General features: G+C 33.9%; 1 protein-coding gene across 1 annotated transcript in view; it reads left to right on the forward strand.

Moving 5' to 3' along the window:
* Window positions 1-2,636: 2,636 nt before the first annotated feature.
* The window catches only part of LOC123538484 (multidrug resistance-associated protein 1-like), a 51,825-nt gene continuing 27,894 nt past the window's right edge, over window positions 2,637-26,567 (forward strand). The window contains exons 1-10 of the mRNA XM_053544586.1: window positions 2,637-2,739; window positions 19,165-19,347; window positions 20,316-20,444; window positions 21,143-21,271; window positions 22,506-22,619; window positions 22,936-22,997; window positions 23,340-23,483; window positions 23,884-24,102; window positions 24,841-25,018; window positions 25,576-25,896. Of these exons, the coding sequence (XP_053400561.1) occupies window positions 2,707-2,739; window positions 19,165-19,347; window positions 20,316-20,444; window positions 21,143-21,271; window positions 22,506-22,619; window positions 22,936-22,997; window positions 23,340-23,483; window positions 23,884-24,102; window positions 24,841-25,018; window positions 25,576-25,896 (1,512 nt within the window). The 5' untranslated portion in view covers window positions 2,637-2,706. The remainder of the gene's footprint in view (window positions 2,740-19,164; window positions 19,348-20,315; window positions 20,445-21,142; window positions 21,272-22,505; window positions 22,620-22,935; window positions 22,998-23,339; window positions 23,484-23,883; window positions 24,103-24,840; window positions 25,019-25,575; window positions 25,897-26,567) is intronic.

The raw sequence follows: 26,567 nt of genomic DNA on the forward strand, positions 1-26,567 counted from the left end.
TAGGATGCCAAGAAACAAATACACATTTTTGCTTTTTACCTCCCTTTACTTTGTCTTTTTCATGTTATCGCTATGCTTTAAATTGTAAAGATTAAATTAAAAGACATACAGTATGGTTGGTTTAAACATATTTTGTATAAAGAAATGTATTTTGTTCATGTCAAATCTGTATCTTAAAGATGTTGCAAATTATACTAAATTAATAACATTACAATCGAATTATCTCCCTTTAAGCACAAATTACTCCACTTTAAAAACACAAGAATGAATTAAATGTTGAATTTAAACTTGTTTAATACACCCTAGCATTTATGTAACATACAAAGTGCATACAGTACATTTTAGAGAAATTCAATTGGTAAGAAAATTGAAAATAACGTAATTTGAGGCGGCCATTTTAAAATCAAGATGGCCGCCAAAATAATGATGACAAAAAATGTTACCAATGGATTTTGAGAGGTTGGGTGTTTAAACTTTCAAATAAATAATGATGATAAAAAGTTTTACCAATGGATTTTAAGAGGTTGGGTGTTTAAACTTTAAAAAAAAACACAATTTAGTAAAATATAGCAAAAAAACTCTTATTTTCGGACAATTCCTCACAGACTAATTACTATTATTTCTTTTGCAAACTTTATTACAGCTAGCTTGTCCTATATAGGATTGTCTAGCTGTACATGACTCCTGTACGGCTTGACTATTAGAATAAACATAGGGTACCAGTAATTCTAAAGGCAACAAAGGGAGATAATTAAAGAATATATCTATATATAAGGGAGATAATTTATCTAAAAAAAAGAGGTTAGGCACTGTGAGTGACATAAAGAAATATCTCACTGATATTTTTCAGTATTTCACCAGTTAGCATAAAATAAACCGTGTTTACAGTGACCTGCCGTAAATGCGACGTATACGATGGACACGGTGATGTTTGACGTCGTGGACACCGATACCAGAACATCTGTTCGTTGTTTTGATATAAGAATAGAGGGTAGAGACGTAATAAATAAGAAGGCACAATTTCTTTGATTTATGTTTTATAAATTGAAAAATACGGCATATATTTTTTAAACAGGCCACTCAAAATTAAATTTGCGGTTCTGGTACCAGGGGTCGTGGGAGTGAAATAAAGTCATTAATTACATCAGTTTGATAATACACTAGTGTAATAAAGCTTTGACATAGACCTCGTTTATTTATAGGAGACTTTGTTCTTATTTAATAGGTAAATAGGTAAACAAAAGAGAAGAAATGCTGATGTTTCAACTAAAAAAAGCTTAAATGTGATGAAAAGAGTATATCATTTGTGTCTTTCCACATTCAATTTTTTAAAGTCATTGAATAAAGTTGATAAAATGCTCGACAGAGCCTCGCCTTTTATTATTTTATTCGACTCGTTTAATAAATTCAATATGAAAGACATTCATGCAATATCCTCTATTTATATACTCAACATTCTGGAAAATATGGGCACTACATTATTATTTATCAACTATTTTAAACAACGACGTTGAATTCACAATATTCAGCGCTATTTTAAGGAAAGTGCCTCAAATACTGTAGATCAAATGTCCGCATATGATGTATCTTTAATTTAATCACAGGCTAGATTTTACAGGTAATCTTAGAGTTAGTGTCTATGCATGCATTGTTCAATTAATGTATGCACATAGGTTTATACGTCCTTAAATAAATGCAAAATCTGTTTGATAAAGCACAATATGTCTGTAAATCTTCCGAAGGGAAGTATAGTACAAATCTGTGTTTGATAAAGGTTTCTGATTTAGCGCGGGTAGTCGAAGAAAGACACCAACCTGGAACGGATGAAACGATTTATTTCTGGTCAAGCCCACGGAAGATGTCATATTTACCTACCTAGCATCCCGTGTAGGATAATACAACTAGACACAGTACCAAGAAAAGTACCCGGTACCGAACACTAGTCAGGAGATCCCCCATTCTCTCTTCCCCTCCCTCCCCCCTCCCCACTCCACCCCGCCCCCCACCCAACACACACACGCACACGCACACGCGCACACGCCGAGACTCGAACCTGGAACGACAATCCAATCTGCTTTCTTGCGTGGACGAGAAACGTAGCGGGAAGACACCCTTTCTGCAATTTTACCCTTACAAACTATTAACTATTTATATGCCTTTTTATATTTTTTATCACCAGTACTTCTGTACATTGTCCTCTAATTCTATTGTCATTGTCACATGTGTAGCACTATAGGGGATATCCCTTTCTCGCGATCCATTTCCACTGCTCTCTTTATACATTCTAGGATACACCTATGGGCTGTCACCGAAGAATCTTCAGTGGTAGTGAATATACACAGACAGGACTGAGAAACTAAGCTTGTGCACCCAACAACTCGAATTTAGATACCGTGGCGTTAGTTTAAATAGTATAAGAAAGGCATAATTAATAAGTCGTATTGATGCTGCGCAACATGTAGTTACGTCATTAAATTTCAACATTTTAAAAATAATATCTTTCGTCAAACTTGTGTAATAAGTGTCTCTCAGTGGTAGTTTTATTTTTATATAGGTTATCGCATCAGAGGCGCCCGCCGCTCTGCGCGTACTTGGCGGAAATTGCCGAACACTGTTCGTAATTTATGCATGAGGACTGATTGTGCAACACAATGAACTATTTAACTAACAAACTGGATGAGGAATTGAATAATAACCTGAACAAGGATGGAGCAATTCTGTGGGAGAGAATCGTTTTGGGTAATATGTTTTAATTTTACCTTTTAAAGAGATTTTACTTAACTGATGTAACTTACTGTTTGTTCAATGTTAAAGGGTCACCTACAAAATAAATGAAAGATAAAATTCGATGAATACAATTATCTACGAAAATATCTGCACTTATAATATATTATTGATTGTATTCACACAATATATGCACTTATTCATGCGAAGATGCTGCATTGGTTAAATGTTGCCAGAACTATATTTCGACCTCTTAATGCAAAAAGGTACCATAACCTTCTTTAATTATCACCGCTTGGCAAAAAGGTACCATAACCTTCTTTAATTTGGTACTTGGTACCTTTTTTGCTTTAATGGGGGCGATTTGTACGTTTCATTGTAAGATTTAATACAAGTTGCAAACAAACTAATTTTCTCCTGTATTTTGTTTGTTTGTTTGTTTTTACTCGTTGTCTTTTTAAATGGCTTAACTAAAAAGTTCCATACCAGCGAAAAGTGAACTAACCATATATTTCACTATATAACACAGGATAATTATGATCCAGTTTTTTAACAAGACCATAAGAACTCATGCGGTTTATAAAATCCGTTTATTTTAAATAAAAAACTTTATACTTTCGGCTTGGATTTTTCAAAATGATTCTGACGAGTGTACGCTTTAAACTATTTTCAGTTTAGGGGCCTGAAATCACCCAAAGGTAATAACTACCAAGACAATTATCATTACATTAAACTAAATGAAATCAATCGTGAACAATGTAAGTGAATTTAGAAAAATAAAACGTTAAAAACCATACAGAAAATATAACGCAATTGAGTGAATTGATGGGATTCGAACCATGGGGTTAATTGCTGTCACAGGAGGTGTTGTATATGCTAGTGTATCATATTACATGTAGCATGCTTGGTTAAGCCGCACGCTGTCTGTGAGGGGAGTTCTTTGATAGCGTTAGAAATGAACAAACGTCTATAATGTATGAATGAAGAATGAATTTATGTTGCCTCATTTATTAAACTATAAGAACCCACATAGATACGAACACATCAAATGGTGACGCATATGGGATATAAATGAGTTTTAAAATTTTGGATAAAATTCCGGAAAGAAAATGTTGGATTTGATTCCATTTGACAAAGTCATTAAACTGAAACAAAAACATATCCCATGGGCTTCTGCAGACGTTAATACACGACAAAACGTACGTGTATTGTCGCTATTCTTGCATAAAAACAGTACACAATGACTAAATGTATTGTTTTCATATGTGATGACTACGATTCCGGTACATTTTTTAATTACCATTCTGTTGTTCTTGAAAACGGTAAACATGTATATGTTTCATAACCAGGGCCCAGAAATCAACAACGTTACCAAAAGCACATACTGAAGAGTTTTAAACGATTTTTTTTATATCTTGGTATCACAAACATGAAATTACCAAGAATTGTTCAAATAACTTCAAAATTTGGTAAACTGGAGCACAATTTCAAGAATAATAACTTTACATTCGAGTTATTTTGAGTACGGACACATGTGGAGTACGGATAAGTACGAACGTAGTGTCAAGCTTTCAAGCCTTTTATATAAATTCTTCGAAAAATTAGACAAAAACATACCGACTGATACTTACCAAACTGATAAATATGATTCCTGCAAACAAACAATCGCACAAGTTACATGCGATTCTTTAACATTCATGGTTATCTACAAAAACTGAAACAACGCCGGGTTTTAAAAGGGGAGTAAAAAGGGAAGAAGCGAGTATGAACATTGTTGGGAACAGTGCATTTGGCGTTGGTAACTGATAAAACAAAACATTCTATGCTACTAAAAGAGATTATTAGGGAAGAAACAAGACGCAGATACCAGATATCAATCTGCGGAGAAATACATGTACATCCCTGGGAAAGCATTTTAAAAATAGAAATCATGTATTAACAGCACCTAAATTGCCTTCTTTGCACACGATTTTTCTCCCGTTAATACATTGGGCGGATCTAGTGAAAAAAGTAGTTTTTATGCAAGAATGTTGACAAAAACACATGGAATTTTCTAAAATCACAGAAACAATTTCAACATACAAAATCCACAGATAAAAAAGACTGAAATTGCTTGGTGTATTTCTTGCGAAAATTGAATTTAATTCAGTCACTATCAATAACGTAGAATTTTCAGTTCTGGACGGTAAGGGACAAGCATTTTGGAGTCGAGAGATTTCACACATATTTACACGGCTTGTTCTAATCTCTGGCCTGGCCCGATGAGCAAAATTTTCGACCGGGCCAGGCCAGGACAGGCCAGGCCAGGCCAGGCCAGGCCAGATATATATTATTGTACATACAGAAATGAATGGCATGAAATCTAAATATACAATTACAATAGTAGACAGTATTAACCTGTGTTGTTTACTTCCTGCAGGTCAAACAGAATGACAAACCAGTCCTTTGGAGAATCATTAATTAGCCATCATTCATCTTATTTGAAATACGGATTTCCACTGAGGAAAATGGTGTAACTAAATGATAACTACCCGATTTTTTCCTGTAATCAAATTATTAAAAGTCAACTATAACACTTAGTTTTATAACTAACGGCTAATTTCATTGATAACTTTACCTGCTGCAATATAACTGAATATTCGCATGCCGAGAATGCATCTCTTTAGCTTGAAGGGGCCTATGACAAGACTGATTCTACTACACCTGATTGCTGCTGAAAGTTATTGTCCGTAATTACAGGTTGTATTCCTACTATCCTTAGCTGACCTCTTAATTTTAATGAGTGTTTGGTTTAATCAAGATGTTCAATTTATGGGTGGGTAATAAAAATAATATTTATTGTGGGCCCCCTTATAAGTGGTCAGGGTGTTGGCATTTTAGATTATTTGATATTTTTTTAAACACAAAAATTAATGGTGCATCTAAGTTTTGTCTTTACTTTCCTGTGACAAAGCCACAAGAGCTATTACAGAGCTAAAACCGTCCCCCATCCCACCACCGGCGCCAGCATTTGTCTGTTCATCTGTCTGTCTGTCCGGAAGGAAGTTATCGTTTTCAATTAGTTTCTATGTGTCCCTTCACAACTCCCTCCCATCAACAGGTGTCTCGGACGCACAGCTCCGAGATTGGTAGCTGAGCGTTTTGTCGGCACAACTATATCTGCATGTACGACCTGGTAATAAAAAATGTTTATGTTTTATTTGGTTTTCAATATTTATATTTTTATTTAAGTTTAGGCACCGAAAATTTATTTACGGAAGCATACGGAATATTCTTGAGTGCCAAGTCAATAGTACTATATATTTCTCAATAGACAAAATAATAATAATTATTTAGGGGGAAAACCAAGCCACCAGTCAAGAGTCAATGCATAGATCCGATTTTTCTGATAAGGAACGCCCCCTTGGATATTGTTGCTATGTCTCACAAGCTTTCTCGAAAATGGCACCGCTATGACGGAGTATCTAAATCCTTTACACATAATTTTAAAAAAATCAAAAACCTGTCGGATCACGCGTTAAATGAATAGTTAGATAATTACACGAAAGGTCACATTAATTCTATGAAAAAATGTGGTGAAATACAGCTGTAAAATGTCGGTGATAAGAAGGTCTTCGTAGGTACGAAAGTCGTAGGATTTGATAAATTTGTTTACTTTGGGACCGAACAAAGTGTACACAGACTATTAGTATAAATACATGTAATAAAAATCACTATACGGTCGTGTTCTTGCAAAGAGAGATATGTCTATAAATAAATTATAGTTGAAATCCATTTTACCTGCGCTTGCAAATTATGTATTTTGGTGCATGATATGTTTGCTTTTACGCAACCGGTTAGATCATATATGATTCAGAAGTTCATCCATTTCTTTATTTGCGAATACGTACCAGTATATTATTTAAATGGGAATTTAAATAATTGTACGTTTTTTTATATGTTGTATTCTTCTGGAGGCTCGACTGATACTGTTAGCTACGTGGAAAATCCACAATGTTTGTGTGTACCTGCTGAAGGAATGTCCCGCGGTTTGACAAAAATAAACTTATGTCAGTAGGTATCACATTTATCGCCCGCTGCGAAAGATCGATTTTCACATCAGTGTTAATCACAACTAGAGGGTACCTGTTAAGCTGTAATTGATAATACATGTTTTTACTGAAATAATAGAACAAGTCAAAATTGTACCAATTTAGTTGAAACTGAGTACCATTTTATTATGTGTTGTCCCAAATATAGAGAGCTAAGACAAAATGTTTTTACCAAAATACTGTATGAACTGGCCAACAATTGAAAAGTTTATTACACTTATGAAATCAAAAAATCAGTTTGTTTGTTTTTGTTTTGGGTTTAACGCCGTTTTTCAACAGTATTTCAGTCACGTAACGGCGGACAGTTCACCTAACCAGTGTTCCTGGATTATGTACCAGTACAAACCTGTTCTCTGCAAGTAACTGCCAACTTCCCCACATGAATCAGAGGTGGAGGACTAATGATATCAGACACAATGTCGTTCATCAAATTGTCACGGAGAACATACGCCCCGCCCGAGGATCGAACTCGCGACCCCGAGATCCGTAGACCAACGCTCTTACTTATTTAGCTAAGCGGGCGGGCTTAAAAATCAGAGAACCATTGTTAAGTTTGGAAAAAATTTAAAAGCTGCATATAAGCTTAGAAATAGCACAGATTAATAAGTAATAAAGTTTATGTTCTTCTGTCCTGGTAATACGTACAAAACGTTTTAGTTATAACAGGTATATCACTGCGTGTCTATCTTGTATAATTATACTTTCGCACAAGACAGACAACAGTGAGAAATTTTGCTATCATATGCATGGTCACATGTCATTCTTGTTATTTCGTTTCAAACAAGTTTGATACTTGTGAATCCTGCATTTGTTCTAGTACATAGTTATATATTTGTAAACATGTATATCTGTATAAGTTATTAGAACAAAACTATTATGTTTAACATGTAATTATATAGTAAACCTTTCTTTAAAGATCGTGATACCTTATTATACATACAGATCTAAATGCTTATATTTAAATTCAAAATGCTTATGAGTATGAGATCATGTTTTCTATTGCAAAATGTTTTGTATTATATAATATATGATTCACATTATGTTTGTAATTTTTATTTTGTTTGTAATGTTCGTTGCCAACGTCATGTGAATGATGGTGTGCAATAAAATCATTTGTTGTTTGTTGTTGTTGTATTGAAAAGAAGGAGAAGTTAACTTTTTATTCAATATGCGACACATTTATTAATGTCATTAATTAAATTATCTTATTATATAATCATTCAATGCTACAAATTGACGTAATTCTTGCAAGCTGTACAAAATGATATTTATGGACATCAAGGTGGTTATTACATAAAGAAGCCATACCATATGGTAATTCTATAAACAGACCATTAAGATTTGTATTTTGAAAACAAGAAAGTTAAGAAATATTTGTCTATACATCATTAAGGCATTTGTCTGATCATTTCGATATAAAACTCATGCACGCACGCACACACGCACATACGCACAGCACATCCGAAATATATACATAACAAGTTGGAAAAAAATATGCAGAAACACCTTCTTCCGAATATACCGGTATACCGATTCCCATGAAAAAATATAAATACAGTCTATTAGTCAGTTAGATCACTTACAGCTATATTTGTTATTGAGCTTCAAAAATATATTTTTTAAAACACATTTTTGCACAGGGAGAAAGGAAAATCCTTTTGCATTTTATATCACCACAGTTGGTTTAAAAATGCAAAGTAAATAATTATACTATAGGAGCAACAGTGGTTTCACCACTTTGGTCAGATACGGATCATTTTGGTCTATCTCAGATCATTTTAGAATAAAACTAAAACGCACTGGGACACCTGTGAAATAATAATTGATTTCTCTCATTCGACCAATCATTACATATTGGCAAGCTAGAAAGGTAAAAATACTTCCTTGTTTAAAAAGGATTTCTCGATTGTGTTGTGTCACTGTTGCGTGAGTTACGGATCACATTGATTGACAAAACATGAACTTTCTTCACATTCCAGCGATCTGTAAAACTTATATTTTGGTATGTTATTTCTCTTATTGAAGCAAAAATTCATGCTAAGAACTAAATGATTATCTTCGACTTGTAAGTGTACACAGTGCTGTGATCCGGAACCCCTGTGATCCGGAATTGACTATTCAATTGTATTTATATCTGTAAAAGTAGATATAGTCAGAACATCGACTTATGTAAGTTAAAGACCCATTCTTGCATAACATCTTTTCACTGGATCCGCCCATGTATTAACTGGAGGAAAATCGTGTGCAAACAAGGCAATTCACGTGCTGTTAATACCCGATTTTGATTTTTAAAATACTTTCCCAGGGACGTATATGTATTTCTGCGAAGATTGACATCTGGCATCTGCGTCTTGTTTCTTTCCTAAAAACCACTTCTTGTAGCAAAAAAGATGTAATCTAATCCATAGAATGTTTTGCTGTATCAGTTACCAACGCCAAATGCACTGCCCCAGACAATGTTCGTACTCGCCTCTCCTCTTGTTTACTCCCCTTTTAGAAGTCGGCGTCGATTATTTGTTTATTTTTATTATTATTTATTTTAGGACATAGTACACAATACAGACAAGACCAACACATATCTTAGGTATCACAGACAGAAGTTGCAAATATTAAGAATCACCATTTAAAACAAGACATTATAAAAATTAAGACAAGCTTGACAATTTGCATAAAAAACTTCCAAGTTCATAGCTTACTTTTACTTATGCATATACCCTCTGTATGCGAATAAAAATATATTTGCATGGATATATATATACTTATACACACACACACACACACAGCCAAAAGGGAAATGACTAAAAGAGTTAATTTAAAAAATTGTACTATGCTCCTATGGATAACCCATTAAGCTAAAAACTTATTTCCAATGGGGTCCATGGGTAAAATTGACATGCCCAGAGTTATAAAAAATGAATTACACATAAAAAAAGATGAAATCCTTTGTCAAGATTTAGGTTAAAAACGGGAGTAAAAGTAGGCTCATTATGCATACTTAAAATGACTAGAGAATAAAATGATATTACAATATTAACACTTATCAACGAAGATAACATCACATTCAGTAATACAGAAATGGATCTTCAAACACTCTCTAGTGCATTTATTGTAAGTAAGATTTAACTGATTTCTTAAAGTGATAAATGTTCTTCAAGGATTTAATACTTTCAGGAAGTGCATTCCATTCTTTAATGGCATTAAAACAAAACGTTTGTTTAATTAAAGAATTAAATGAGGTAAAACAAAGTTATAACCAATAGAGCGAATGTTAGCCTCATTACAGAAAATGATATTTTCTCTTAAGGTAGACAGGACTATTCCTGTAATAAATCTTATGCATATGGTTCAATCTTAATTGTCTAACTCTATATCTTACATTCAGATAGTTACTATCCTGGAACTCTGTAAAAGTAATGGGAGTTCTAGAGCTATAACCTTTAAGGAACCTAATTGCTTTGTTTTGTGTTATTTGCATTTTTTTCAGATTCTTTTTCAGACCTTCAAACCAAAATGAAGAAGAATAATCGAAGTGGCATTGTATAAGAGCAGAGCATAAACATTTCTTAGTATTAAAATCTGAACTATTGTTGTACCTATATAAAAATTTAAGTTTACCATTAACCTTTGATATGACATTATTAACCATGTATCACCAGGCAGGAAATTAACAATATGGAGACCTAGATACTTGAAAAACTTTGTGGCCTTGATCATATTACCATTACACGAGACTGAGAATTCTTCGTGTTTACGTAACATTGTCTTTGGTCCAAAAAGCATGCGTTCTGTCTTACCCAGATTTAAAGATAGCTTATTATCAACCAGCCAGTCAAAACATTTTTCCAAAGCAGTACCAAGTTTTTGTGAGATGAAGTCGGGGTCTTTATGAGTAAAAAGAATTGTACTGTCGTCAGCATAAAGTATAAGTTTACAATCATCATCATTACTGGTGACCATGTTATTCTGATAGCAAAGAAATGGCAGAGGCCCTAAAATACGCAACAGGTGACAGTGTTAGGTTTAGAATGAGATTTACCTATGTTGACAATTTGGCTTCTTGAGGAAAAATATGACCTAAACCATTGGACAGTTTTTACACCCATAAGACCAAATCACCACAAAGTATCTCGTGATCTTCTGTGTCGAATGCTTTCTGAAGATCAAACAAACAAACCGTTTGAGGTATTTGATTTGATAAAATAGAAAAGGTATATTAAACATGTATCTGTGGAATGTGATTTCCTGAACCCCGACTGATGTTCATATAACAAATTGTTCTTAGCTAAAAAGATTCTAATTGTACATATAAAGCTGTAACCGTGAATGTTTAAGAATCGCGTGTAACTTGTGCAATTGTTTGTTTTTAGGAATTATATAAATGATTTTGGTAAGTATAAGTCGGTATGTTTTAATCTAATTTCTCGAAGAATTTACATAAAAAGCTCGAAAGCTTGTTCGTACTCATCCGTACACAAACTCAAAGTGTGTTCGTACTCAAAATAACACGATTGTAAAGTTATTATTCTTGAAACTGTGCTCCTGTTTACCAAATTTTTAAGTAATATGAAAACTGTTTTGTAACGTCATGTTTGTAATAAAAAGTGATTAAAAATCGTTTAAAATCCTTCATTACGTACTGTTTGTAGTGTTGTTGATTTCTGTGCCCTGGTTATGGATATTTAAACATGTTTACCGGTTCACAGAGCAATAGAATGGTAATTTAAAAATGTACCGGAATCATAATGTCATCACATAATGAAAGCAATACATTTAGTCGTCGTGTTATGTTTTTTATGAAAGAATAGTGACAATACACGTTTGTTTTGTGTATTAATGTCTGCAGAGGCCCGCGGGAATGTTTGTGACCGAGACATGCAGAAGGCCTTGGGATATGTTTGTGACCGTTTCCCGCGGGCCTCTGCAGACGTTACCACACAAAAAAAACGTGTATTATCCCTACATTGGCATTGTTCTAACACTCCTCTTGGTACTGGCTATATTGTTTTCTAATTGTGGCAAAGCATTCAACATTACTTCTGATATTCTTTAGGAGAATACCAAAAGTTCAGTTCACGGATACTTAGCATTAAAATTCTTATTCAAAATATGTCGAGTGTGACCAAAATAATAATGACGCATTCGACATTACTTTTGACATTTTTAGGAAGAAAAACAAAAATTCGGTTCACGAATATTAAATATACAAAGTATGTAGATTTCTGGACTGTGGCTGAAATTTGAAGACCGCCGTTCACATGTATAGTAACTGTTTTTATTTGCCTTAAATGAATTTCCTTTTTCTCCTGTGCAATATCGAATGAAAATCCTGTAATACCTGTCTGAGAGTCAATTTAAAAAATAGCTGTAATATTTTGAAATGATAAACTGATAAATGAACATGCTACATGGGTTTTCGCAATTATTTATTACATGTTGTCACTTCGTTTCTTGTTTCTGAATGTTATATTTACATTTTATATGTAAAGCATATCTTTTTTTTTTCACATAAGGCCGTGAAGGAAACGTAAAAGAATATTGTTTTTATTTAAAACTTTACAGTCTGTAGGTACTTAGTTACGGTAAGGAGGCACAATGGCGCCTATCGAAGGATAACGCATTACAGTCGAACTTCGATGGCTCGAACTCGAGGGTCCCGTGGAAATTAGTTCGAATTTTCCGTTGTTCGAGCCATCCAAATGGCGGCCATTTTGAACTTGGGAATTCGAGAGCATGATGTGTTACAAACCTTACATTGCAATATATTGTCATATTTTACCAAAATTTGCGTATGATACGGATGATAAATAAAAAACGAACGCTGAAATATTTTTTATTATTTATTTTCAATCGAAAAAAAAAACACATATAAAACATTATTATAATTACAAGAATTCGATGATGGCGTTATATTTTGTTTCTAAAGTTTTGGGATCTAATTTTCGTTTTGTACCTTGCTTTCCAGTAGCCGACTTAGCTATCCCCCCGTTTCCGGGTCCTTTACTAAGTTGTTCAGCCATGCTAAAGCAGTATGAAAATTGACATCAGATCTCCTGTTTCTATGCAGAAAAATAGACAGACATTGCTCAATTATCTTCAATAATTTTTTTTTGTGATAATCAAAGCCCACTAAAGCATTGCAGTGAGCGAAAGTCACTTTGTTTAATTTGTTTGTCGTATACCGACGCTAATTACATAAGCGCATGAAAATTACGCACGCGCCGGTTAAAGGGGAAGCTTGGCGAATGTCAGGCAGAGGTGTGAAAAACTTTGTTAACACAAGCCATTCCGGCGACAAATTGTCTGTTCGACTGAATTGGTGTAATTATCACTGTAATTGAGCCGACGGGACCACCAAATGAGTTCGAGAGTTCGAATTTTCGAAGTTCGAGCGATCCGATGTAGAACTATATAGAATAAAGAAGGAATAAATTCGGGACCGGGCAAAGAGTTCGAGCGATCCCGGGTGTTCGAAAGATCAGAGTTCGAGCCGTTAAGTTCAACTGTATCTTATTCAATATTATTGGTTTGACTGACAGGTCGGATCTATGCTTTGAGGTGGAGATTCCCTGATAATAGTCATAACAATTAATCCACGCATCACCTTTAAATTGAAATCCTGGAAAACCTAGGATGGGCTCGTGGGATGGGATGGGATGGGCTCAAGGACATGGGCTGAACCTATTTGCCCCCCATATTTTTCTCAGATTCGCGAAGGTTTCTTAAGGTGAATCTGTTCTTTACAAAATAAATGATACTCCTTGGAATTCGTGTCATCGTGCCAATAAGATCTGGTCTAGAGTAACAAAAGGGGTAAATGTCTTCTTCAATGGGCAAGTACAAGTAAGTACAATGAAAATAATATTTATTTATTTTTTATTATTATTGTTGTTAAAATTTTTGATCCAGTCAGTAATACACTTTTTAAACAATAAGTAGGCCTAATAAATAAAAAGAATACAAACACATAGAATATAATTCTTGTATAATTATGTACTTATAAGTGATATTCTTTATGAAATAACAGTAGACTTATTTAGTGAAAAAAATGTACATTTATATGCCAAAATAATAAATAATTCGATATAGTGAAGAATTATATGTACAGGTTAGAACTATATGTACATATATGTCACAGGGAGAAAAAGGACGAATTCAGCAGTGACTTCGAAACCAAGTCAGAAAATGAAACTTCACTGTTTTTCATTAAGACTGATTTGTTAGGAAATAAAAATTAATTTTGAGAGAAATTATGAAATGGAAATGATTTAATTCTCAAATAAAAGTTACCGAAAATAAAAAGAAAACATTACTTCACAAAATTCAATATAAAAACATTATAAAAATAAATGCATTATATTTATTATAGCGTACGAAAAAGTGGATTCTCAAACATATGTCAGTTTTATTTTATCAAATGTAAATAAAATGAATAAATTTTGATGTTAACATTAACACCAAGTGGACAATGAATGATTAATATTTTGTTCCCAAATAATTACTGTTTTGTTTTAAGATTTTCATTACTTAAATTGGAACAGTAGAAGTACATTCTAACAAGTTAGAGATCTAAGTATTGGGGTTTTTTTTCTTTGTTTCCCTTCTTGGCAGCATATGTACTCACTCTATGAATTGTAATTACAGGTTGTGTCCCTGCTATCCTTAGCTGACCTCTTAATTGCTCAGATGAGCTTTAAATTCATGTTCATCACTGTATATGTCTTTGACACTGGGCTAACGATCCCATGACCTAGAGCCCATACCATCCCATCCCATGAGCCCATCCCAGATTTTCCAGGCTGCCCTTTATATTAGACTTAATAGTTATGTTAGCTACAGGTCTATTCCCAGATGTGTAATTTTGCTGAGTAGGAAAATACCAACACACATTCAAAATGTATCTATAGTCTGTGGCGAATTGTAATCCTGTGATTTTTTTCCTATATTTTGAAAAGTTATGTTTTTATGAAAGCTTATGTGATACCTTTTCAGAATTCCATTGGTACCATTTTTTCGGCCATCAGTGTGGCAGCCATCTTGAATTTTAAAATGGCTGCTATAATTCCGTTAGTATGCCCATACATGTTCAATCTCGCCCTCAAATAAACCTGTTTTTTTCTAATTAAGAAATAGAAATTTATATTTTTAAATAGAAAAGGATTGTATTTATAAAGTTCCTTTAAAATTTTAATCACGTATTGATTTTGTATACATGAAAAACATAATTTTTAAATGAAATTATAGGTAGAAAATCGTTATTTTTGCACATCTAATTTTTAATGGTAAAATCTGGCCATTTTTTGAAAGAAATAGTATATTTATCCAAATACAGACTTAAGACATCCATCTTAAACATAGTATCAATTATTTAAAGAAATTGTATTTATAAATCTTGATTGACTGGATGTAGAAAAAAAGTCCATGCTGCAACGAATACCTATTATAGTGTAAGAAAACACAAATATGGATAATTGTGATGTAATTAGAGTTGTTATCTGCTTTTCTTTTCATTTAAACACCATCAAATTAACTATAACAATTTTTACATGTAAGAGTACAGCTTTTCCAAAATCTAATACAGGAAGCCTGCTACAGTGTCATAAACTGGTATACTGTTGTAGAAGGCAACATGAAATAGCATTAGCAATTTTGAATTACTTTAAGAGTAACAGTTAGATATGACTTTAATAAACTTTCTGCAGCTTTAAACAAACAAGCATTGTTAATATTCAAAATTCAGCATATTAATGTGTTGGTGTAACATGTGTGCATCTAAATTTGGATACAGATAAGCATATCTGTATGAAATAGGACGAATTCCCTCCCACCCCTTTCCCTCACACACTCCCTGTATTTGATAACTCTTTCATTCTAACTGTAACTATTATAATCCCACACATCTACTAGTATATGAATTAGAAATCACTGTTGTGCTATGGAAGGTATCAGTCAAACTGTGAATGAATGCATGCAGTTTAACTGTTTAACTACAAAATGATATATTTTTCACACACAAAAACATTTGATATGTGTTCTTTCGGGATCTGATGAGTTCAGTCTTATTTAATCCAATATCTTCAGACAACTGAGTATTAACAGTTGCAAAAGGGGAACTAAAATATCTCCCTTTTTATTAAACCATTCATGGCTAAGCCGTGGGATCGACTATTTCTATTTCCACGGGGTTTCCACGGAGATATAGCCGGGGACTCTAACTCTTTGACGCGGCTTTCACTTGACAATATTGCGGCCCCTTATAGTGGTTTGGGGATAAACAACTTATAATTACTGAAGTTTATAAAATATCAACTTTCTTATTACTGAACAGAATTTAATGAAATTTACATGGAAATTTAAGTTATGAAATACAGAAAAAACATGAGAGGTATTTTATGCGTGAAATGTAACATTTACCTCAATAACTCAAAAATTTACAAAAAGATGATGCAATACCTGCATTTACACTACAGATAAAATAAGGCCCGTATGTCAATTTGTGACAGAAACCTTCGATATTCTGAGAAAATTTGGGGGCAAATGGGTTCAACCCATGTCCTTGAGCCCATCCCATCCCACGAGCCCAGTCCAGGTTTTCCAGGATCCCGTGCTGACATGCCATGAACTATCTTGAACTTAGTTAATGTTTTGATTGAACTGCGTGAATGAATTGTGACAGTGAAAACCTAGGTCCTGGAAATTATATTAATTGCTTTAGAAGTTTGTTGGTTTAGAAATAAATAGCTTTCGTGATGGAATTTTTATTTCAATTTGTACTTTAAATACGCATTCATTTCATTTGCTATTTTAATTTAAATTCAGTAAATATTTAATGCATGCACCTTTAAAAAACGTTGTATACGCTAGTGTATCATATTACATGTAGCATGCTTGGTTAAGCCGCACGCTCTCTGTGAGGGGAGGTTTTTGATAGCGTTAGAAATGAACAGATGTCTATTATGTATGAATGACGGATGAATAAATGTTGTTAGTTTATGTTGCCTCATTTATTCGGCGACGCCGTCTAAATTCGTTTTCGTTACCTATGCCATGTTTGCAAATCAAACTACTTGATAACGCATTATAGATAATTTATCAAAATGGAATATTTATGCAACATTCTGCCTGATTGGACGAGAGTGTCAATTCCTTTCACTCTGTTGATTGTGCTACGCTGAGTGAAATGTAGACAAAGTGTTTATCCTAAACGACGCTGTTCACAGTTTTAAAGCTAACTTTGGCTCAGTATATTTAGCAGGAATATTGATATATCTCAAAATGATAAGTAAGTTTAATAAATATGATAAAAACCTGTTCAAATACCAACATATATCAAATTAAAGAAGGAGCTGAATACAGTCTGCGTATCACATGAATAAGGGTGTGATAAGAGTATTTTTTGTAGAGAAGTGCTTTTTAAAAGATTTTCCTTGTTACAATTGTCGTCTGTATATGAAAAGGTTTCTTGCTTTTATGAATTATTCGGATTGCATATTAAAATGAGTACTTGTTTGTTTTGATAAATTTGTTATAAATTGTTTAACTGATTTATTATATATTATATGAATATTTTTCTTTAGTATGGTATGCAAATATTGAACTCAGTCGAAATCTGTTTTATTATATATATGCTATATAATGACTGAATCTCATTACACTGAAATGAAGGTACGCTGCATACAGTTTATCTAGTATGTGATATGACTACGGTCAAACTTTGCTTATGAAACAGAAATATTAAAATAATTACAATTGTATGTTATGCTTGACCTTCACTTTTTTATAGGTGTGACGTCGTTGTCCAAAGATTCATGAATAGCGAATATGCATTTGTAAAAGCGGAATCAGTTGGCCTATTTTAGAAATAAATAAAAATAATAAATAAAAAATCCTTTAATTGATTTTTTCCCATGTATTCTAATCAAACTTGATTTGTAGCATCTTTATTAGGCCCGCAGCCAACTTTGTTCAGCTGGGACATTTAACCCCTTTTAGGGGCTGCTAGAGCTAAAACTAGAAATGCCTTTATACAGCGTCTCATGAACAGCTTGGTGGATCTTTGTCATACTTGGTCTGGAGCATCATTATAAGGTCCTCTTCTAAATTTATTTATATAGGAACTTGGGCCCTATTAGGGACCACTATAGCTAAAAGTAGATATGCCTTTCTTCGCATTAACCACTAAAATGTAATGGATTTTTATCAATCTCGATGTGTAACAATATCGTAAGGTCTCCTGCTATTTTGTTACAAATGGGGATAGGGACCAATTAGCTAAATATATAAACACGTTTAATGACCTCTTCTCATGAACCGCTTCATGAATCTTCATCAAACTACTGCTGTAATTATTCGTCTAAGGATAAACGAAACAAAATTGCAACGCTACGAAACCTTTGCGAAAGATTAAAAGAGAACCATTTAAATTGTTAAAGTGCGTTGTTTAGTTTTGCAATTTGAAAAATGTTAGATAAAAGATGAATGTTAGATGAAAAATTCATAAACGTCTTTCCTTATTACAATTCGCCGACCATCATTGTTAAAGATATTTCTTGTTAAACTATAAGAACCCCAATAGATACGAACACATCAGGACGAATATACTTTTGCACGTGTATTAACCAGACAAGTTCTCAGTCAAATTTGTTTTCGCCTTTTTCTGCAACAGTGTCAACCTCTATGACTTAATTAACAATCATTTTCTCAACGAAATCTAATTATCCACGATCGCTGCACCGCTCGCACAGCTTCCGTACTGAGATTAGTATTACCATGTCACAGATAGCCGGATATTTAAGTTCACGGATAGCTAAAAGAGCGACCCCGTACTGAGTATCATAATAGAGAAGAAAATAAAGTATGTCTTAGATAAAGTATGTCACAGTTAAATAAAGTATGTCACAGTTCCTGTGATACGCAGCCTCAATAACCTCAGATCCCCTTCCTAAATTCCAGTTTCTTTAGTTCTGCCCATTGTTTTCTCGTTTGGGGCAAACCCTTTACTTTATCTGGGGACCAAACGCCGCTCTTCGTGGAATTACACGCCTCAACACGTGTATCATTGAAGGTTCCATGTTCACCGCCGTTTGAATACATCTGCGGATGTCTCTAATTTGTTTTGTTTTTTTTGTACTTTTAGCATGTGTAAATGTTGAGTTCTGCTCAACCCGGGGGTAGAGGGCGTGGACGGTAGCATGCATTTCCACTACCGTCCATGAACAGGCTCAATCAAACCGAGCCTGCAACATTTTCGTTTTTGTCGTGTTGAGCGACCTGTGAAGTTTCCACTTTTTTCTAATTTAGAAATAATTTTGTTTAATTCCATGGCTTTAGAAGGAAGATTTATTTATTTTAGAACACAAGTTTGACGTGGGGTGATGACAGAAGTTACCCGGGATTCACAGAATGTTTTCAAAATACAGTGTTGCTATGGATACCCAGCGGATGGTTATGGCTGACCATGCCGTTCTACATACCTTACCTGCGGTCACAGTCAAATGCTATCCTGCCAAAATCATGGAAGTACCTGTCAAAAATGGTGAGTAACCTGTGGATTGTAAAACAAAAGAACGAAGAAAGATAAATCTTTTGTTAATATTTCCTGTTGTCTGTTTGTTTCTGTGTAAGGTCGATTTATTTATGCTGTATATAAAGTCAGTTCCTGGGCAAAATAATTCCCAGGAACTTATTTCATCGAGTTCATTTTTGAGTCAGTAGGTCAAATGTCATGGTCAAGATCTCAGTAACCTCGGGCTAAATTGTTTTTGATTAATATCTGGAGCGTGCTTGGACATACAACTATGAAACGTTGTATTACTATATATGGTCAGTAGATGACACCCATTGCTTCAAGCGTCAGGCGGTCAAAGGTCAAGATCACAACAACAGGATGGAAAACGCTTAAGCGCACGACCATCAAACTCCATTACTGTCTATGATCGGGACAAGGCCAAGGTCACGACACACTTGAGACTGGAAATTACGTACCAGCTAACTTGGACAGTCCATCATAATAGGATTTGTGTTTTACAAACAGCTGTCCTTTAAGCTGGCATCGTATGAATTAAGTAATACGAGCAACTGAATTCTCATTGTTTTACCATTCGTTTATGTATTTGTCACGTGACTATCATTGAAGATAGCCGTTCTTCATATTTTAAAGACAAACTACTGACAAGAACTAACAGAGTTTATTTAGCATAACAGTAAATATTAAAGTTAAAACAGAATACTGCTCTATACTCAAAAGTGAGTAAAAAGAAAAAACGACATAAACAGCAACAATAAGAACACCAAAAGAAGATTTTAAGTTGTGCCAATGAATAAGGCTAAAAAAAGCAATCAATGATAACATACTAGTACCTCCTACGAAGATTCTCGTTTGTCTTGAATACATTGCTCAACATCTGAGCACACACCTACAAACAGCATAGACATTTTTATTTATTCTAACTGGATATATGAATATATGTTTCTGCAAATTATCAGTTTATTTTTGTTTTTCAGTTTATAGCCCTTTCACAGCTAGCTATTTTAGTGTTGAAACTGTCATATAGAGCAGTGGATTTAAATCAGAGGAACGAGACGTGTTTACAGGCCTTCTTTGTCGGTCCGCTTGTCGAAGCATTGACATTAGTAAGTGCACAAGTAAAATATTTGTATGATTATGTTTACATTTGACTTTGATGTAACCATGTTATATTGCCTCTGAATAATGAACTACGTATTTCATTTTAATACGTGTTTAGCAAAAGCACGACATTGAAGTTTTAACGCAAAAATAATGACAAATGTGTGGCAAATGAACGTGTTTGCAAATAAAAAAAATCTTATGTGAGAAAAAATACACGAAATACTTACATAATAATAATAATAGACAGGAGAATGTTTGTGTCAAACTTTATACATTTTTTGGTTTGATATATTGTAATACATTTTAAAATGTCAAGAAATGGTGGCATTCTAAAATAAGCTATTTCATTACATGCTATTAGCCCGAACGTCTGTACTGTTTGTATCTGCTGGGAATCCAACACGTCCTAATGTATGCAGAGACACCGTCTCCATAAAAGTACCACGGTACCCTGCTCTTAAATATTCATCTACAAAGGCTATCGTAGAAGTATATATCATAGATTTGAAAACGAAAACTGACATAACTATAGTATATTTGTATACTTTAATTTGAATTAATGTTATGTTTTTGCTACCGTTTAATATTAAAGACCAGCACAGACATAACATTAATTCAAATTAAAGTCCTATAGAATGTTTTTATCATTTAAAAGTACAGCAGGTCTGATAGCATTGAGTCACGTGATACATATTTTCAGATTCTGGTTGCTTATTATATAGATCTGGACAGATGGAAAGGACAGATAACGTCGGGTGTACTTTTTACATATTGGGTATTAGTGAACACCACATCCATCATTCCATTCTACATTAAAATCATTGAACAGGTAAACGTCAGGTATCGTTTTTAGGTTGAAACCGCGAAGCGGTAAAACCTATTACTATCGTATTCTGGAGACTGCAAGAATATCAATATTACAGTTTTCACTTAAGTAGATTAATCCGCCGATCTATTTCCGCACTACTTTTATTATTTACGAGTATACCGACCGCTACATAATTTCTATGTAAAAGTTCCTGGTCAGATTTAACAATCGTTTCAGTGAACATGATAAAAGGAAATATATTAAATTATACATCTTAGATTGCAAGCTTTTTAATGGTGTATATTTTTAGAAAATCGAAAAGGAAACTATGGCACACTGGCAGTTTAAACATAGCATTTTCTATAGATTGTTAGCGTAAAGTAACGACTTTTAACTGTTAAATATAAAAGAGGCATACCTAGCTATGACTGAGTGCAATTAAATATCTTCAGAAACCATGTGTAAATGAATCACTGAATCAAATTTACATCATACATCACCAAGCAGTGTACTTAAAGAACACAACACATACGGCGCCGCAGCAACAAGCGAATTCGCTGCGAAAACCACGCTATTTGGGGGACAAAGTAGACAGTAAATTTGAAAATTCCACTAATCTGCGCTGTTACCAGTGCGAAAAATCATAAAAAATCCAATTGTGAGAAATTCCAGAGAAGTGTTGAGCGGGTGTATTTCATATACTTAGCACTTCATCATGTGACAATTTTTGCCTGCCGATTCCGTTGTTTCTATGATAAAAACGAGTAAAACTGGGTTTAGTCAGAGCAGAATTTCTACATATAATATAACATTGATGCAAATGGTTTGTATGTTATACTGTTTAAAGGAAGTGACTTGAAGTGTTAGAGCAGGTTTCAACATTTCTGTGCTTTCAGCGCTTTGATTTTCTTATGTTTTTTTTTCACTTTGTTTTCTGAAATTGAATGGCTACAGGTAAATGCAAATACACCGACCCTTCATCAAAGCTCACTCTCATTAGATTAAATTATATGTACATTTTTGTCTAATTCTTTGTAATTTTGGGAAAACACCGCACTTGTACACCCGGTCCGTTCAGCACTTGAGGGATATCAATGGACTACACAGAAAAAGGATTCCGGTATACGGGGATACCTATCTAACCCAAGCCATTTTTCTCAAGCCTTTTTTTTATATATATGCAATATATATTGTCAGTAACAGTTGCAAGGACTATAGTATAAATATATTGCATGCATTTCTTTCTTCTCCGTAGGTATATATATACAGACCATTGGACTTCGCTCTGTTGATTGTATACTTTTTCTTGTGCTTGGTCCAGCTTGTATTGAGTTGTATTGCCGAAACATTACCTACATCGGAGGGTAAGGTCAGTACCGGCATACATACTCTTTACGAAGTAATCTTCAAAACACCAACAAAGTACAAACAATCAGATTTGCATAATTTCTGCCAATTGAACCTGTTTTGGAATGTGAAGCTTATTTAAAACTTTATATCTATTATCTGAAATGATTTAAGTTGATATTGTTTTTTCCTGTCTATGATCTTCACATGAACAGTCTTCCTTAGAATAAATATATTGGAATATTTTTTTATAAATACCACATTAAGTTTCGGAGAGAACTCTTACTTATATACTGTTTGGAAAGATATCTAAACGTCCATTATTGTATTTTCGACAGAGACCTTGTCCAGAGCTTAGATCTTCATTCCTATCAAGAATAACCTTCCAATGGATACAGCCGTGAGTATTCATGAATTAAACACGTTTGCGTACAAGGTCTTAAAAGATTAAATTTAAAGCAATAGACTAGACTAGTGTTTTTACTCTACAAGACTACTTTTGGCTTCTGTCGCATTTTCTCTCAATTTAGCATTGAAAATATACCTGTCCAGAAGCGCACATGCCAAAACAATCCGAATTCAATATTTGCGATATCTGGTTGTTTTAACAACCCACAATAAATTAAATAAAACGAGAAGTAGTACTGGTACTGCTTCGAAATGAGTTCTTGGTAATACATGTATATCCGTCAAAACTTTTCTTTAGTTTATACAAGCTTGTTACGACTTTCTTATTTTCCAGGTTGGTTGTGACTGGTTACAAAAAGCCGTTGACAGAAGATGACATGTTTCGCTTGAATCCTTTGGACCAGTCTGCCGAGGTTGTTAAGAAATTTGAATACTACTGGAAACAAGAAGAAATCAAGCAAAATGAGAAAGTATCAGGGTAAGAAATCCTGTTTCCTGTATGCATTTCCATGTCTATCTACAAGCAAGATCATCAATGATATTTGTTCTGATGATATAATTTAAAGATCGACAGATACCTGCTTTTCATTTATTGGTGCTATTTGACAACAACATTGGTCTTACGGTTGGATAACTTGAAACTAAAGACTGCTATATATTTAGCTTTTCAATTACATACTAGTATGTCTAAAAAGTAATGTCTATATTTTGGTCAAAACTTAAGCATGTGCATAGAATAAACGTATGTCCGTCAGTCAGAATGATTGTAACGTTAACAAAAGTCTGTAATCCAGCTGTACGTGACTTTTGCAAACAGATTATATATTTTTTCTATGCAAAGAATATCTGTATAATTATTTACCTTTAATTAATTACAGGAATACTCCAACGAAAAGTGTCAATGGTTTTGGGGGATCTCTACAGGAAGCAAGCAAGCTGCTGGAAGCAGCACCTCACTTTGATAATACTAGTGATGCAAAAAGTAGAATCTCATTACTTGCGGTGTTGTTTAAGACATTCGGTTGGGATCTGTTTCTCAGCAATATATGGATGCTGGTTAATGACATACTCATATTTGTCAATCCATTTCTTTTACAGTAAGTATAGTAATGTTGTAAAGATAAACAGAGCAGTCACGTTGAATGTTTCAAAATCTGGATGCATGTATATACAACTTTTCCGTTTCTCATAAATGTGTGTAAAATCTTGCAGTTAGGAACCACATGAGTCGGCAAACCGCGCCCGTAACAGTATTTACCTAAATTTTAAACATATTTTTGTTACATCAAGATATGTATTGAAATGCTGCCGTTATGCTATCCTGAAATTTTTGTAACAAGACATAAACAAACAAAGGAATAATTGAAATTTCATAAACCTTTTGGTATCAGAAATACAAAAGTGTAAGGAAATCATTAGTTTATTTGAGTGAGTGAGTTGGGTGTTACGGCGAATCGACACAAAATGGTCATATATCGCCCAGAAGAAGTCATATTGCAAACGCCAACGGTAAAGCATAAACATTGATGTAAAAATGTAAAGCATACCTAAAATCATCCATGTAAAAATGTAAAGAACACTATGAATAATGTAAATAGTTTATTTGATGATAAACTCAAAGTTAATGAGATATTGCGAAATTTTAGAAATTTCCTGTTACCACCATACCATTGGACTTGTTTGGAATGATGCATAAGATATAAATGATATTGTTTTATGTTCAAAGGGAAATCAAGGATAAACCTTATTACAAACATATGTTCTCATATATATCTCTTTTGAACCCTATCTGTTAGAAAACTTTATATAATTAAAATGCTAATTTCCTTTTACAGGTTGTTGATAGAATTCACCGGGGATAGCCAGAAACCAATGTGGAAAGGTTTTATTTATAGTGGAGCTTTCTTTGTTGTTATAACAGGGCAATCGTTTTGTTTCCATGTACAAGCGCACCAAGCCAGGACTGTTGGTATCAGGATGAGATCAGCTTTGATGTCTGCAGTCTTCCAAAAGGTATGCTCTCCTTTCATTACTGGTCTTTAGGATCCCCTGTGCAGTCCATTGATCTAGCAAAAGTGTTGTATAAATACCTTTTTCAAATCCTTTTCAGATTAAAACATTTACTCATAAACACAATCATGCGTATCCGAACTTACAGATTTTAAACAAGGACAAGCCGTATATACTAGTAGCAAAAGTTAAGAAACCTTTGTGTTGTAGGCTGGCACAAAAGGAGTTGCATGGTTCAGGCTAAAACAAGATAAATCACTAGAACGCTGTTAGAATAATATGGCTTCACAGTATAATCTACATACTAGAACGAACGACAAGTTCTACTAAGTATTACCAACATACTAGAACGCAGTCAGAATAATGGCTACATACTAAAATGCTCTTAGAACAAATGCCCAGTAGTATAACCTACGTACTAAAACGCTGTTAGAATAATGGTCCGCAGTGTATAACCTTCAGTGTTGTTCCTGAAATTGTGCTAGGTATCGAGTTTGTTAGTAAGAATAATAGTAAGCTCAGTTGCAGCGATGCATTCAGTCTGTGTGTTTCATTTTCAGTCATTACGAATAAGCAATCGTGCTAGAGCAGAATCAACTACTGGTGAAATTGTGAACCTTATGTCTGTTGACGCTGAACAGATACAAGAAATGACTGCATATTTATGGGAAACATGGTCAGTGCCGCTACAGATTGTTGCCTTCGCAGTTTTCCTATACTTCACTGTCGGTTATGCTATGTTTGCCGGTCTTGGTGTGTTAATTCTGGTAATGCCAATTAACATAGTTTCCTTAAAGAAAATTAAGCAATATGAAGCCAACATAATGGAGAGAAAGGATGACAGAATCAAACTGACAACAGAAATTCTAAATGGCATAAAGGTAATAAGGATGGCTTTAATGAAAAGAATTTCTAGATTTTTCAACAAATTAGTAGATAAATCTTCTTTTTTGACTGAACGTGTTTGGTCCACTCCGCACGTCTCTGTCATTGTGTTCCACTTTGTATGTTACGCCCGCCTGCCTAGCTCAAGGGAGAGCGTAGGTGGAGGCGTGTGTTCTCCACGACGACTGATAAAAGACATGGTGTCTAAATCATGCGTCTTCCGCCTCTAATTCATGTGGGGAAGTTTGCAGTTACTTGCACATTGCTCGTTAATACTGGTACAGAATCCAGGAAACCTAATTATATTAACTGTTACATATTAATTGAAACACTTGATATTGAAACGGCGCTAATCCCAATCGTAACAAACAAACAAACAAACAAACACATTGCTTGTTCCGCTTCACATATCTGTTACACTACTCGCTGTTCAACTTTCCATGTCTAGGAACAAAAATAATGGTCAATAATACAGACTAGACAGTGATACTATACATTTACAAATATGCTTTATACAAATACTGATATAATTAAAGTCATTGACAAAGTAAGCGATGGTTATATCGTGAAATGCACAATGTGACAATTAAGTTTGTTTCCTGCTAGCGTTACATTTTTTCACACTCTTGGTACAGTATACTATTGATTATTCTAGACACATATTTTG

The sequence above is a fragment of the Mercenaria mercenaria genome, chromosome 5 (assembly GCF_021730395.1).
Source record: "Mercenaria mercenaria strain notata chromosome 5, MADL_Memer_1, whole genome shotgun sequence".
NCBI lineage: Eukaryota > Metazoa > Mollusca > Bivalvia > Venerida > Veneridae > Mercenaria > Mercenaria mercenaria.